Genomic DNA, 13,722 nt, shown 5'->3' with positions numbered 1-13,722 from the left:
TTCAGACCTTTGCCATAAAATTTAGTAAATACTAGAATAAAAGTGCGTTCGTAACCGCAAAACGGAGCTGTTCGACAAATATTTTAATAACTGTCAAATATTCTAATAATTCCGTGTTATCTTTTGCTTGTACGGCGAACAATTAACAAGATAAAGTGGTGGAAATTATTCCTGCACAACCAAATGAAAATTCGTCCGCTCCAAGCTAATTCTTTCGTTGAATAGAGTATAAAAACGTACACATACTTATAAAAATTCTCAACAAATTGTTAAAATCATTTTTCTTTCGTAAATAACTTCTAGTATTCTTTAACATTGATATATAAATATTTACCTTTTGCGATAAGTTTCTAAAGTGCATTTCTTGAGCATGCTACTGTACGATGGATATTTTCATGAACGGGAGATGGCCAGCAGTATCCTCGTTCAGGCACATATCGGCACACTGCCGCCCCTATCGCTTTTTGAAATTCCTTATGTGCATTGTCCATCTTTGCACTGCAATATAACATAGCAATATAACTTATTTATTATTTCTTTACATTTATATAATATTAAAAACAAACGTTAAGTTAGATACACTGATCAATAAACTGAGAGAACAAAATAATTACAATTATTATAATTTACCTATATTTAAAGTCATTTTTTATGTCAAATGTATAATTATTTTAACATACAATATATAATTACTTTAACAATGTATTATAATCACTATAATCATAATATGCTCCATACAACTGCATAGGTATAATTACTTATACTTAGAGGTTTACTACTTGAAAGATTTATATAGTGTCCTTAAAATTTTGGAATTTTTCATTCGCATAGAACGGATGAAACGAATGAAAAACTTCATTTTGCAATTTTGCAAATTTTCGTTATAGTTAACATGTTATTAATTTATAACGTGTGCATAAACCACTTGTAAACACTCCTGCGTGCCATGTATTTCGCTGGATAGTCACTATTCGCCGCGCGCTTGCATTTGGCAGTAAGCTGGGCAATTCGGCTATTTTTATAAATTAATAACTCGTTAACCATTGTAAAAATTGTAAAATAAAAAATTTTTTTTAGTCTGTTCTATTAAAGTATAAAAAGCTCAAAATTTTAGAAACCTCATATAATACATAATATAAAAGTATACCAGCAATATGGAAAAAATTAATTAATTTTCTTCATACTGTTTTAATTATATAATTTAAACGTATATAACCAAGAAAAAGAGTAGTGGTCTCGCGTCAAGTTCACAGTTCCATCTATACGCAAATTAACGACCCAAACGAGCACCCAAAATTACTTCAATAAGGTTAAACTGATAAGGTTCCAAATAAGCTTAATGGAGAAATCAAGTTTAAATTTTTTTTTACGTGTTTATGAGCGAAAATACCGCGACGCAAAGTCCAAAATGTGAAATTTTCACATTAAAATACATTATTGCTTTCCAAAAAATGTTTCCTTTTATTTTCATCAGACGGTGCTCACCTATTTATTGTGGTCACTAACAATTTTGCTAGCATTGTATATCAACAGTAAACAGTGAAAAAGTGATTTAATTTATCGACCCCATTTAAATTATTCAAATCAAAAAATTAGATTCAAAAGTTTGATTTGTCAATAAAATTCTGTCAGAAAATAAATTTGCCTCAAAATTGTCTTAGCTACTTGTTTGAGAAAGACGTCTTATAATAATACTGTAAATAGTCTCATTTTATCATTTAACATTATAAAACTTATTATTATGACATCATAATCATAATACAATTAACGAAATACTACTTGAATTATAAATTCGTGAGCACTACTCATAAAATTTTAGTTTCTCCAATGATTATCTTTATCACTTGAAGAGAACCTCAAAACATCTAAAGATGACGAATCGGCATCTTTATTTTTGGCCACGTGGCGTCTTTTGACACTAAAAATGAGCGTCAATGTAAAAAAGTATCTTAAGATACGCACTTGTAACTTGTAAAAATAATATGTGCAACTTGTGCGATTCAGCTATTGCGGAATTCACTCATGCAAGAAAACATTTTTGGATCATTATTGTTTAAACTGTGTAATTTGCAAGAGAAAATTGTGTAAATAAAACTCTTATTTTTTATGAATTCGTTTTTAGCAGATTTTACGTAGAAAAAAGCATGAGTATATGAAATATGAGCTTTTATTTCTTTAATTAACCAAGCAGATATTTTTATCAGAATTCGTGCAATGTTTAGTTTTTGAGAAATAAGGAGTTCCAATTTAAGAAACTTCCAAATTCGGTGCCTTTCCTCTATAGCAGAATTATATATCTTTTAGGTTATTATTAATAACATACATAAAAATAAAGCTCATAATTATTTTATCATACAATTAAAATCGTAAATAACACTTTCCTCTCAGTGTGTTTATAATTGCATTCCTACAAGTATAACACTTATATATACAACTTATTATTTTTGACTTTTACTTACAATTCTCTCAATTCTTCAGGTACTTTCAATTTCGATCTTGTGAAATGTATTTTTGTCAATGGGAGGATTTGGATTTTTAGCTCTCAGTCGCTCGCTAGCTACAATTTCAGTATATGTATAGTCCCATCCCAAGTATTCGACTACTTGAAAACCTCCTTTACTCATCTGAAGAATCATATAATAAAAATTTAATAAAAAAAAGAGTACAAGAAGATAAAAAATCTACTACTTGTGTACATTGGATTGCCTTTGCGCAAGTATGCAAGTATATATGCAACTATATTAGCAAATTTGAATAGTAACGCATTATTTGTAATACCGTTGTCATTATCAATACTTCTCTATAATAATTGTTTGTCTGAAATGGCAACAGTATTTGTTGCATTTTTACAACAGGATCTGCAAAGTCGGCGCAACATTTTATTTAAAAAAATTAAATAAAAACAACTGAAAAAATGTGTTAGTTTAGCGAAATTTATAATGTAATGATAACAAAGTTACTTTTTTAACTGTGTTACCTTAATTGTTAATGTAATTCTCTATTATCTTTAGACTTATATGATAGATTTGCGCACTTTTTTAATGAATCAACAATCATAAAGAAACTACTAAAGTTTTAATTATATATTGTATATGTATATATACATATACATATATACATATACATATTATGTATATATGTACACATATATATAGTATTTACATATATACATATATATAGTATTTATAATTTATTTTTATAATTATAAAACATTAAAGTGTGTATCATAAAATAAGGATATTACAAGCATTGCATTAACAAATTTTCTAATCTTATCTAAAATTATAAATAAAATTCTTAGAAATTCTTTTAGAATTTTTTTTTACAAAATTTGAATACACTCTAAGAAAATAACGCAATACCGTTATTGTTATTTAGAAAAGAATAAATGTTATTTTTTGTAAAGCAAAAAATAAGCTTTTTTAAAATTATATTATTTAACACAATTAAATAATAAATATTAAAATTAATATGTTTAAAAAAGTATTGAAAAAAAATTAATTGACATACAATCTGTTTGCAAATTCACTGGAAATAAAGACTTTAAAAGATAATAAAACACAATCCTAATTTATAATGCGATAACAAGCATAGATCATTATGTTACAAATTATAAATGTGTATGTACAGAGTTTGAATAAATATGTAAGTAAACTGAAAAATGTATATTATATGGCATTGTGCACCAAGAGGTTAATATTAAGTCGTAATGTATAATGTTTGTACACAATGTTTATTATTAATCAATTACCAACATTTTGTATTATCAAGAAAAATGTAAAAAAGAAATAATTTCGTCAAAAAGATAAAATTTAAATTTAAAAGCAAAATTTTGAACATTTTCTTTGCATACTAATGGCTACTATGGTCAACTTGACACTGCAAACGCTTCAAAGCATTCTTTGATTGGTTAATTTGTAAAAATTTTTATTTTGATTGGTTAAAGATTTAAAGCATTTATAGCATTATGTTGATCATATCAAAATCCCACAAAAACTAATCATTTCCAAGAATTAAAAAAAATCCATTAAAAAATCTTTATTTTCTCAATTTTTCCTGATAAAATACTCTGCTTTTTAAAAGTAATAACATGTTACTTTCGTTAAGTATTTTTAACTCTGAATATTAGTATAATCTATATCTAACATTATATCAATTTTTCTTGTCACCATGTGTTAAAATAATTGTTTACCTTGATAAGCGCTTTCCACCAACCCCATGCTTCTTGATCATTAGATCTAGAGAATACTTCTATCTCCTGGTTTTCTTGAAATTCTGCTTTGGAACCATCTTTTGGAGGTAGACGAACTTGAGCAAATGGGAATTTCGATTCAGGTTGCCAGCTGCAATTGCGCATTCCATTAGATCATGTTACACAATTACACACACACACACACACACACACATGCACGCATGCACGTACATGCACACACACATTAATTTTACAAGTATGTTATAAAAAAACTATCAAGAAAAATTATTTATCTAAAAGTTTACTACTATTATTACTATTTTAAGTAATAAGACAATGTCTCTAAGAATAATAGCAATCATTATAAGGCTGAAGGAAATATACATGTTTTTTTTTTTAAATAGATAGAATTTGAAAATTTTTTAAATTCTAGAAATAAATTTATTTTATTATACATTTTTTAATATGTTCCTGAATCAACCAATCACAAAGAAAAGTCACTTAAATTTTAAGTATTAAATTTGGGAAAATACTAAAAAGAAAAATACAAATTAAATATAGAATGTAATCATTTGTTCACAATACACAGAGCTCATCAAAAATACAAACGTAAAAGGAGATTAAATACACATCAATATAGAAAAAAACAATGTAGTGTCACGAATTTTTTTTTATAAATATTCGCAAATTACATGAAAATGTATATAGATCTATATTCAACATTTATTGTTGATCAATTTTATATTATCAAGAAAAATAAAACTAATATTTATTGGAAAGAAACAATTTAAATTTAAAAATAAAATTTTAAAAATATCCACAAGTATATCAATAAAATACCATAAAAACTTACAAAACTTTTCAAAAGTAGAGAAATTCTTTAAAAATTTTAGTTTTTTCCAATAAAAATTATCTTAAATTAATATATAATATAGAGAAAAAAGAAAAATTATTAAATTCATATAGTTATCAAGTCATATAATTGTAAGTCAAAGATATCGTATATATATCACAAAATTACAAAACAGACTGATATGCACTATGTAAAAAAATACAGAATAAAATAATTTAGATTGTAGACAAATCATATAAATTTTTCAGTGAAAAAGAAGATGTAAATAAAAAACTATATTATCAGTAAGATACAAAATAAAGGTGTCTAATGCAGCTTTTATTATATAAATACATTATTAATAAAAAAAAGATATCAAGTCCTAAATAATGTACTTGTTCTTATCAAATGGTAAGGTCGAGAGGAAAACTTACTCATTTTCGAAAGTTACCAAAACTTGATCGTCAAAGACATCGGTGACAAAAGCCTGAAAAAAAATGTATATAATGTGAAAAAAGCAGTAATGTTTGTAAAAATAAAAAAAATCAGGAGTATAAAGAGTAGTACAAATCAGTTGAACATAAAATCACAATTCGTCAAAATGAAAGAGGAAGATGAAATGAAATGAGACGAGGCGAGGTTGCGGGGCGAGATAGAGGCCATGGAATCACGAGCATTTAAGTATTCGCAGTGTAATGAGTCTAGGATATTGCTAACTAAATTTAAGCTGACGATTGAATTAGTACCCCGCTCGCGTAAATGTGCGAGAATGCGAGCCAAAGAAAAATCACGCCCTGTCAAACGAGACATGGCGTCGAAGGAAGCCGCGTTACCTCGCGAACATTTGAGGGTCGTGCAATCACGAAGTACAGACTTCCGTACCGTGAGAACACGACCGCATCACGCCCCGTGGCTCGGTCTATCCAACGCCCGAGACTTTCGCCTGCTTTTTTCTATACTTTCCACAGAACGAACCTTATAATACGCTCCGTTTTCGCCGCATACTTCGACTGTGAGATCCTCCATCTTGCTTTTGTGTGACGGTTCGACTCCTCTACGGTGTGCATACCGAAGAGCGGACACAAGCGGGCGCCTGCACACGAGTTCGGGGTTGCGAGTTTCCCATACGCCAATCGCACAATTCTTTTCCATGACACCGAGGCAGTATTGGATAGCGCACCGAGGCAATATCACCAGTGGTGACAACTAGTAATTTCTCGTAACAGAAAACCCTAAAAAATATTTTCCTATTTTCCACCACGACTTCGGCCGTACTCATAGGGTGCGTTCGGGAAGACGCTATTAGCGCTATGAGCATCAGTCTATCCTTGTTCTACTTTTAATGAGTAATGAAGATAGACTGATGCTGATAGCTGATAGCGCTAATAGCGTCTTCCAGAACGCACCCCTAGGGCGCGTTCAGCAGACGGAGCGGATTAGGCCAAATCTACAATAGTAAGTCTTATGCCATAAGAAATTGACCAATTATAATCGAAAATGAGAAGAATAATCGAATATAATTGGTTAATTCCTTATATACGGCTTATTATACTATTGTAGATCCGGGGCTCTATTCTTGAATTCATTCGCAAGAGAAACGTATTCGCAAATTCTGATCTTACAGAAAAGTTGGAAATTTATTGGCTATCGTATGGCTATTAACCAATAAACTTACAACTTTCTGTTAGAGCGAGTATTTGCGTATACGTTTCTCTTGCGAATGACTTCAAGAATCGAGCCCCTGAGCTTATAGCGTTTTCGACCGGCCTGGATTAACCGCTCCGGAAGCGATTAATGACGTCATAAGACCAATCACAGCCATTCTTCTGAAGAAGAAAATAACTGTGATTGGCCAGTTCTAGAGGAAAAAAAACTGAAACGGGTTAACCCAGCACCGGTCGAAAACGCCACTATAGAACGTTCCCACCGAGCGCATCACGCGTCACGTCGTCCTTCGCGTCCAATCAAAACGTCCCATTTTATTATAATAAAATATAATAGATGTTTTAATTGGATGCGATGGACGACGCAACGCGTGACGCGCACGGTGGGAACGCTTCCTTAGTGAGCGCCATAGGCCGGTATTCATAGTCGGATCTTATATTTAAGATCATCTTAAGTACCGTCTTAAGATGCCATCAACCAATCACAGAGCCGTATTAGCATCTTAAGACATTGCTTGAGACGATCTTGAAATAAGATTTGACAATGGCCTAGTTTACATCGTGCATTTAATACGCGTATCAAGTAGTGAATTTAAGCTGATCAGCCAATGATTAAACACATTCACTAGTTATTTACTATTTGATACGCGTATCAAATGCACGATGTAAACTAGGCCTATGAATACCGGCCATAGAGCTTGTATTAATGCTCTAGTTTACACCGAGCATTTGGTACGCGTATCAAGTAGTGAATTTAAGCTAATCAACCAATGATTAAACACATTCACTAGTTATTTACTATTTGATACGCGTTGTAACGTCCCAGCGTCCGGAAAATTTTGTCCAAAAGTTTTCTCGCGAAACTTGTCCAGATGCATGCGCGCTGAGTTACCTTACTCAGTAATACGTTTCTATGGCTCATTCTTACTTTCGTTTAAGTCGTCATTATATAATAATAAGTCAAATATTAAGCACTTAATCGTACTTTAAAATTACGTACATATATATATAAAAATCATATATTACATATATGTATACTTTAAGTTATCTAGCATTATTTTAACTCTCTTATCGGTACGAACGCATAGGCAATCGGATCGTTTAAACTTCTAAATTCTTATTCTCGTATTGCTTATGGGTTCGTCGAGGATTAATTAACTGTAAGATAAATAAGAACCGGATATTTGTAAAGGCCCTTGCACGTGCACTGTCGGATGATTAAAGAAATGATATCTCGTCAACTGAATCCTCAAAGATTCAAACGGAACGGTTCTAAAACAAAATCTGCTATTATCAACACGACGGCGACAGGATGTCGCGCCTAAAGAAATACAATACGAAATTAATCCGCGTAATATCCGGACTGCGTGTCGGAAGATCAGGTGAACCATAGCTAGGCATTTAACATAAACAGTTCGTAAGATATATCCATTTCACGTTGGCGACGAGATGTCGCGCCCAAGAAATAATTAAGATTGATAAACCGGCGAGATATTTGACAGTGAAAGCGATCCTAGCCGAAAAATATCCCGGATCAAATGATCGACGAAATCCTAGACGAGATATCTCCGATAAACATCCGCACACGTGCAAACGGTCTCACGCGCCTTATCAGCGACCCCCGAAACTCGGTTCCCGCCAAGCCGCCGAATCACTCCCACTCTTACCGACTCTTGCGCTTCGCGCGTGTTCCCTACTCCGGAGCGCTAGCGGCCGCTGAGCGCAGCGCCGATTTTGCTCGATCCCTTTGTCCGCGCCCTATTTAAACCCGCGCACAGACGCCGGATCATTCATTAATTCATTCATTCTCTCATTATTATTCGACACTCGTGCAGTACCAATTCAGCGATTAAGTCAGTCATTAGTTCTCGGTCACGCGTCACTCTTCAATCTTCAAGTTATCTGCAACCTCTCTCGTACTTCGCGATCAACTCATTGTTAATTAAGTTAACCAGTGCGTGCTCCGACAGACTGCTATCACCAACATATCTCTGCGACCATCTTCAACTGTCAACCCACATCAACCATTTAATTATTAGTGGACCAAACTATTGCTTCAAACCATATTATAACTCGTGAGTACTAATTAATTATTGTTTACTATCGCTCCCTAGAATATTTTCCGAAATTGAACTGTGCAATATTATAAAGAATCCTTTCGATAAGGATTAATTGTCGACTTCATTTTCCAAATAATTATAAACAACTCCTATAGGTACAACCCTCTCCCCTCCCTTGTGCCGCGATGAATTCTACAACACCTAAAGTGAGTAGACTCAGTGATTAAAACATCGTCGGTGAAATTAGAAAAGCCGGTATATTCGTGCTCAACGAAACTGTAGATTCCGCTAGCGAGCGTTCTATCGCTTGCCAGCGACATAAGTGAACAAAACTGTAGATTCCGCTAGCGAGCGTTCTATCGCTTGCCAGCGATATAAGAACAAAACCGTAGATTCCGCTAGCGAGCGTTCTATCGCTTGCCAGCGATATAAGAACAAAACCGTAGATTCCGCTAGCGAGCGTTCTATCGCTTGCCAGCGATATAAGTTAGTTAATCATTCACAAGCACGAATATACTCGACGGCCCTAATTTCCCTTGACGCAGAAAGATGCTTAACTAAGCGTTCACTCGCTTAACCAAGCGTTTATTTGTAGACCATCAAGAAAAATCGCCACCGCGCTGGGAAAAGGAAAAGAGCAAAAATCCTCAAGGCTCAACAAAAAGCCCTAGAGCGGGCTTTCGAGGAGATTGAGAATTTCGTGGGCTACCCGCTGGAACACACCCCCCTTCCTCCTCCAGTCACAGACGCTCCGCCAGGAAGAGCGATCTCTTCCTTTGATCTGTTCCAAGAAGACACCGTCCCTTTGGAAAACTATAACCAGTTAACGTCTAACGCGCCCGAAATAATCACGCTTAGCGATTCCGATCACGATTCTCCGGAGTTGGAACCTTTAGATCCAACTGCGGAATACCATAGCGATGCAGTAGCGCAGATTATTATATTTCCGCCAGAGAATTAAATAATACATGTAATAATCCTATACGTTGTTTTATTAATAAATATATACATATATATATATATCCAGATTCATTAATCTTAACTACATCAAGGTCATACTAACCAAATCCTACAAGGTTTTCCATCGGCAACAAGCTCTCGCCATACCCGGGTAGAGTTCGTGTAAGCGGGCTGCCCGAAATTTGAAAGGAGAGCTCCCGCGTCGGTCAGGCGACCGAGGCGTCGCGACGCACACATTGAGAAGAAATATCCCTAGACCCGGACGTTACAGCGTACTAAGTGCTCGGTGCAAACTAGATTAATGTTCTAGTTTACACCGAGCACTTGGTACGCGTATCAAATAGTGAATTTAAGCTGATCAGCCAATGATTAAACACATTCACTAGTTATTTACTATTTGATACGCGTACCAAGTGCTCGGTGTAAACTAGGTCATTGGAGGGGCTATTGGCTTAGTTTACATCGTCAAAACCTTAGTACGCGTATTAAGTTTGGTGCGCACCAAAGCCTTAGTACGGGCGCGTTTACATCGAATGTACTAAGCATGTACTGTGAAAAATATAATACAAATTTAATTCATGTTGATGTCTCCTACTAAGACATTTTCACACCGGTTTTTAGATTTTAGCACTGAGGTTATGCTCAATTGCTAAATTCTCTCTAAAATGCGTTTTATGCGTTTACATCGACATTTGTATCACTTGGTACGCGTATCAGTTTAGTACGATACTCCTACTTGATACGCTCGTACCAAATTGATCCGGCAGCGTTTACATCGTGCGTACTAAATATTTAGTACAAATTTGATACGAATATGGTACCTGATACGCGTATCAAATGCACGATGTAAACTAAGCCATTGCTATATGCCGGAGTCCGCGCGGAGAGAATCGACAGAGACATGAATAATATTCTCTAAAGACCTATAATCAAAGATTCGCCAATGGCGAACACAATTTTGATTGGTCACTTGAGTCAAATGGTTTATCCGCCATTGCGTACCCACGCTGGGCGAGGAAGAGGGGAGAGTGCTCTGTGTTGAGCAGTATAGGTTAAAGGAATATGTGTCAGAAATTATAAAGTAATTTAATCTCTGCACTCTCGAGGGTCACTATATTTTGACGATACACTCAGGAAGAACAAGAAAAATTAAATTTGCATCTGGGGCTCGATTCTTGAATTCATTCGCAAGAAAACAGGTCTGGGGCCCGATTCTTGAAGTCATTCGCAAGAGAAACGTATACGCAAATACTCGCTCTAACAGAAAGTTGTAAGTTTATTGGTTAAAAGCCATACGATATCCAATAAATTTCTAACTTTTTTTGTAAGAACAGAATTTGCGAATACGTTTCTCTTGCGAATGAATTCAAGAATCGAGCCCCTGTTCGCGTCACATGCCCCAACATGCTCCTATTCACCCCAACACACTCCAATACGTTGATTCCGATGACGCTAACCTATTAGAATGCATTAGAGTGAGTAGGAGCATGTCGGAGCATGGCGACGCGAACAAACCAAACGTATGCGCAAATACCCGCTCTAACAGAAAAGTTGCAAGTTTATTGGTTAAAAGTCATACGATAGCCAATAAATTTTCAACTTTTCTGTAAGAACAGAATTTGCGAATACGTTTCTCTTGCAAATGAATTCAAGAATCGAGCCCCTGTTATATGACTGCGTACAACTTGAAGCAGGCTCGCATTGTTTACTATCTCTACTACTCCAGACCCCAGCTCCAGACCCCAGCCCCCGGCCCCAGGTCCTATCCAGTCTCCGGGTGCGTTCGGGGAAACGCTATTAGCGCTATCAGCATCAGTTTATCCTTGTTCTACTTTTAATGAGTAATGAAGATGGACTGATGCTGGTAGCGCTAATAGCGTCTCCTCGAACGCACCCTCCGTATGGGTACAAGATGGTGGATAGCAGTCATGGTGGGGGGCCATTGGCGCATCTTTGATTATAGGTCTTTACCCTAAACTGGCACCGTCAAAATATCTCTTGCCATTTAGTGTGCATTACGCGAGTGTCATGCGGTCCATCGACTAAGGCCGGTATTCATAGGCCGGTATTCATAGTCGGATCTTATATTTAAGATCATCTTAAGTACTGTCTTAAGATGCCATCAGCCAATCACAGAGTCGTATTAGCATCTTAAGACATATATTGCTTGAGACGATCTTTAAATAAGATTCAACTACGAATACCAGTCATAGTCAAATCTTATTTCAAGATCGTCTCAAGCAATGTCTTAAGATGCTAATACGGCCTCTGTGATTGGTTGATGGCATCTTAAGCCACTTAAGATGATCTTAAATATAAGATCCGACTATGAATACCGGCCTTTAGAGTATGAACTGCGCAACGCGAATTGAAAGTGGATCCAACTGTGAAAGAAGGACGGCATGAATTGGCGGGATATATCTGTCTTTCTCTAGTCAAGACTGTAACATCTGTCTTCAAAACCCCGTGCAAAGAATTTTTCATAAAAAGTAAATAAATAATAATAACGTATTTTTTGAATACAAAAATTTTTATTGATTTTTAAATAATACAATTTTTGTATTTTTTGATCTTATTCTAATTTCTTCAGGAAATATACATTTATTCGCATAACATAATCGAATATTAAAAAATTTATTCAAAATTTTTTTTATTATAATAAGTTGATGTTTTTCTGAACATTCTTCTTTGTTATGTGATAATTGGTATGGAATATTTTTTATAGTTTCTTTTAGTAACAATTCTTTTACATTTTCTTCTTGAAAAACACTTACTTCCTTAAAAATTCTTTCTGCGATCATACCATATATCAATTATATGTGTAGAAGCTGAAGTTAGTTTTCCTTCATCTTTTATGTCTTGCAAAAATGCTTTACCAATACCAACCCACATAGAAATAAAACCTCCAGTAGACGTCTAATGGACGTCTGCCATGGAAGTATAAACTTCCAGTGGACGTCCATTAGACGTCCAATATAGAGCCATTAGAAATCCACAGTTTCGCATTGTGGACGTCCATTAGACCTTCATTAGAGGTCGTCAAAGAGGTCTATTAGACGTTGTGTGGATCATTAATGGGTGCTTTCCATTTACATGAACCTTGTGTCAACTTATGTTAACTTAAGTGAACTCAAGTTAGTAACCTCAATACGATAAATGGAAAGCATTTGAGCACAAAAGTTGATGCGCACAACATAATGTATATCACGCATAATATTGCGTATATCAATAGAGAAAGAAGATTAAATCCAAAAGTTAATTTTATATAAAACTATATTACATATAAAAACTGTAATTTGCAGATTTAAATATATAAAGGTACGTTAATAGTAATTATATTTTATGTCTGTGTGTGTGTTTATTTATATAATGTATATGTGGGCGCGTAATTAAAATATTTATTTTTACGTAAAATAATGAGGTTATAAGAATTGTAAAGGTTCCTACAAAAGAATATATTAAATTTTTTATATTAAATTTTATAAATAAGCGTAAGAGCCAAACTTCGTTGTTAGAGCATTGGTTCCGATGAAATTAATTTATCATTGTAACTCAATATTGTTAAGACACAAATTTTTATTAATACCATTAAAATAATTTTTAATATCAAGAATGTTAATGTTTTAATGATAAATTAAATTTATCTTGCGCCTATTTAAAAAATTGAAGAGATTTAAAATAAAATGATATATTTAAACGTACATAATTTAATAATAAATAACATTTTTTAACAGCCCTGCTCAAAAATCCGATAGAATCAGATAAGAAAAAGTTCTATCTAATTGAATCGTGTTTTTGGTTCGTAAATATTAGATCGGTTATCTGAAATATACGATAGGCTTTCTATATTTCTGTATCGTATTTTTCATATAGTTACCTATCGTTTTTAATCAATTTCTATCGTCATTTTTTATATAAATTAATCGTGTTCTATCGTGTTTTTGGTTCGTAAATATTAGATCGGTTATCTGAAATATACGATAGACTTTCTATATTTCTGTATCGTATTTTTCA

General features: G+C 33.8%; 1 protein-coding gene across 1 annotated transcript; it reads right to left on the bottom strand.

The window, feature by feature from the left end:
- Positions 1-334: 334 nt before the first annotated feature.
- LOC118648122 (synaptic functional regulator FMR1-like) lies at positions 335-6,154 on the bottom strand (the record flags this gene model as incomplete). Its single annotated transcript, XM_036294372.1, is given in 7 exon segments — positions 335-371; positions 373-498; positions 2,460-2,482; positions 2,484-2,624; positions 4,193-4,343; positions 5,459-5,511; positions 6,000-6,154. Coding segments are annotated over 7 exon segments (582 nt in total), but the record flags the coding sequence as incomplete, so codon positions are not given.
- Between the last annotated feature and the right edge of the window lie 7,568 nt (positions 6,155-13,722).

Source organism: Monomorium pharaonis, unplaced genomic scaffold (assembly GCF_013373865.1).
Source record: "Monomorium pharaonis isolate MP-MQ-018 unplaced genomic scaffold, ASM1337386v2 scaffold_190, whole genome shotgun sequence".
NCBI classification, from domain to species: domain Eukaryota; kingdom Metazoa; phylum Arthropoda; class Insecta; order Hymenoptera; family Formicidae; genus Monomorium; species Monomorium pharaonis.
The sequence above is the reverse complement of the archived record's forward strand: the minus strand, read 5'-3'. Positions and strand labels throughout refer to the sequence as shown.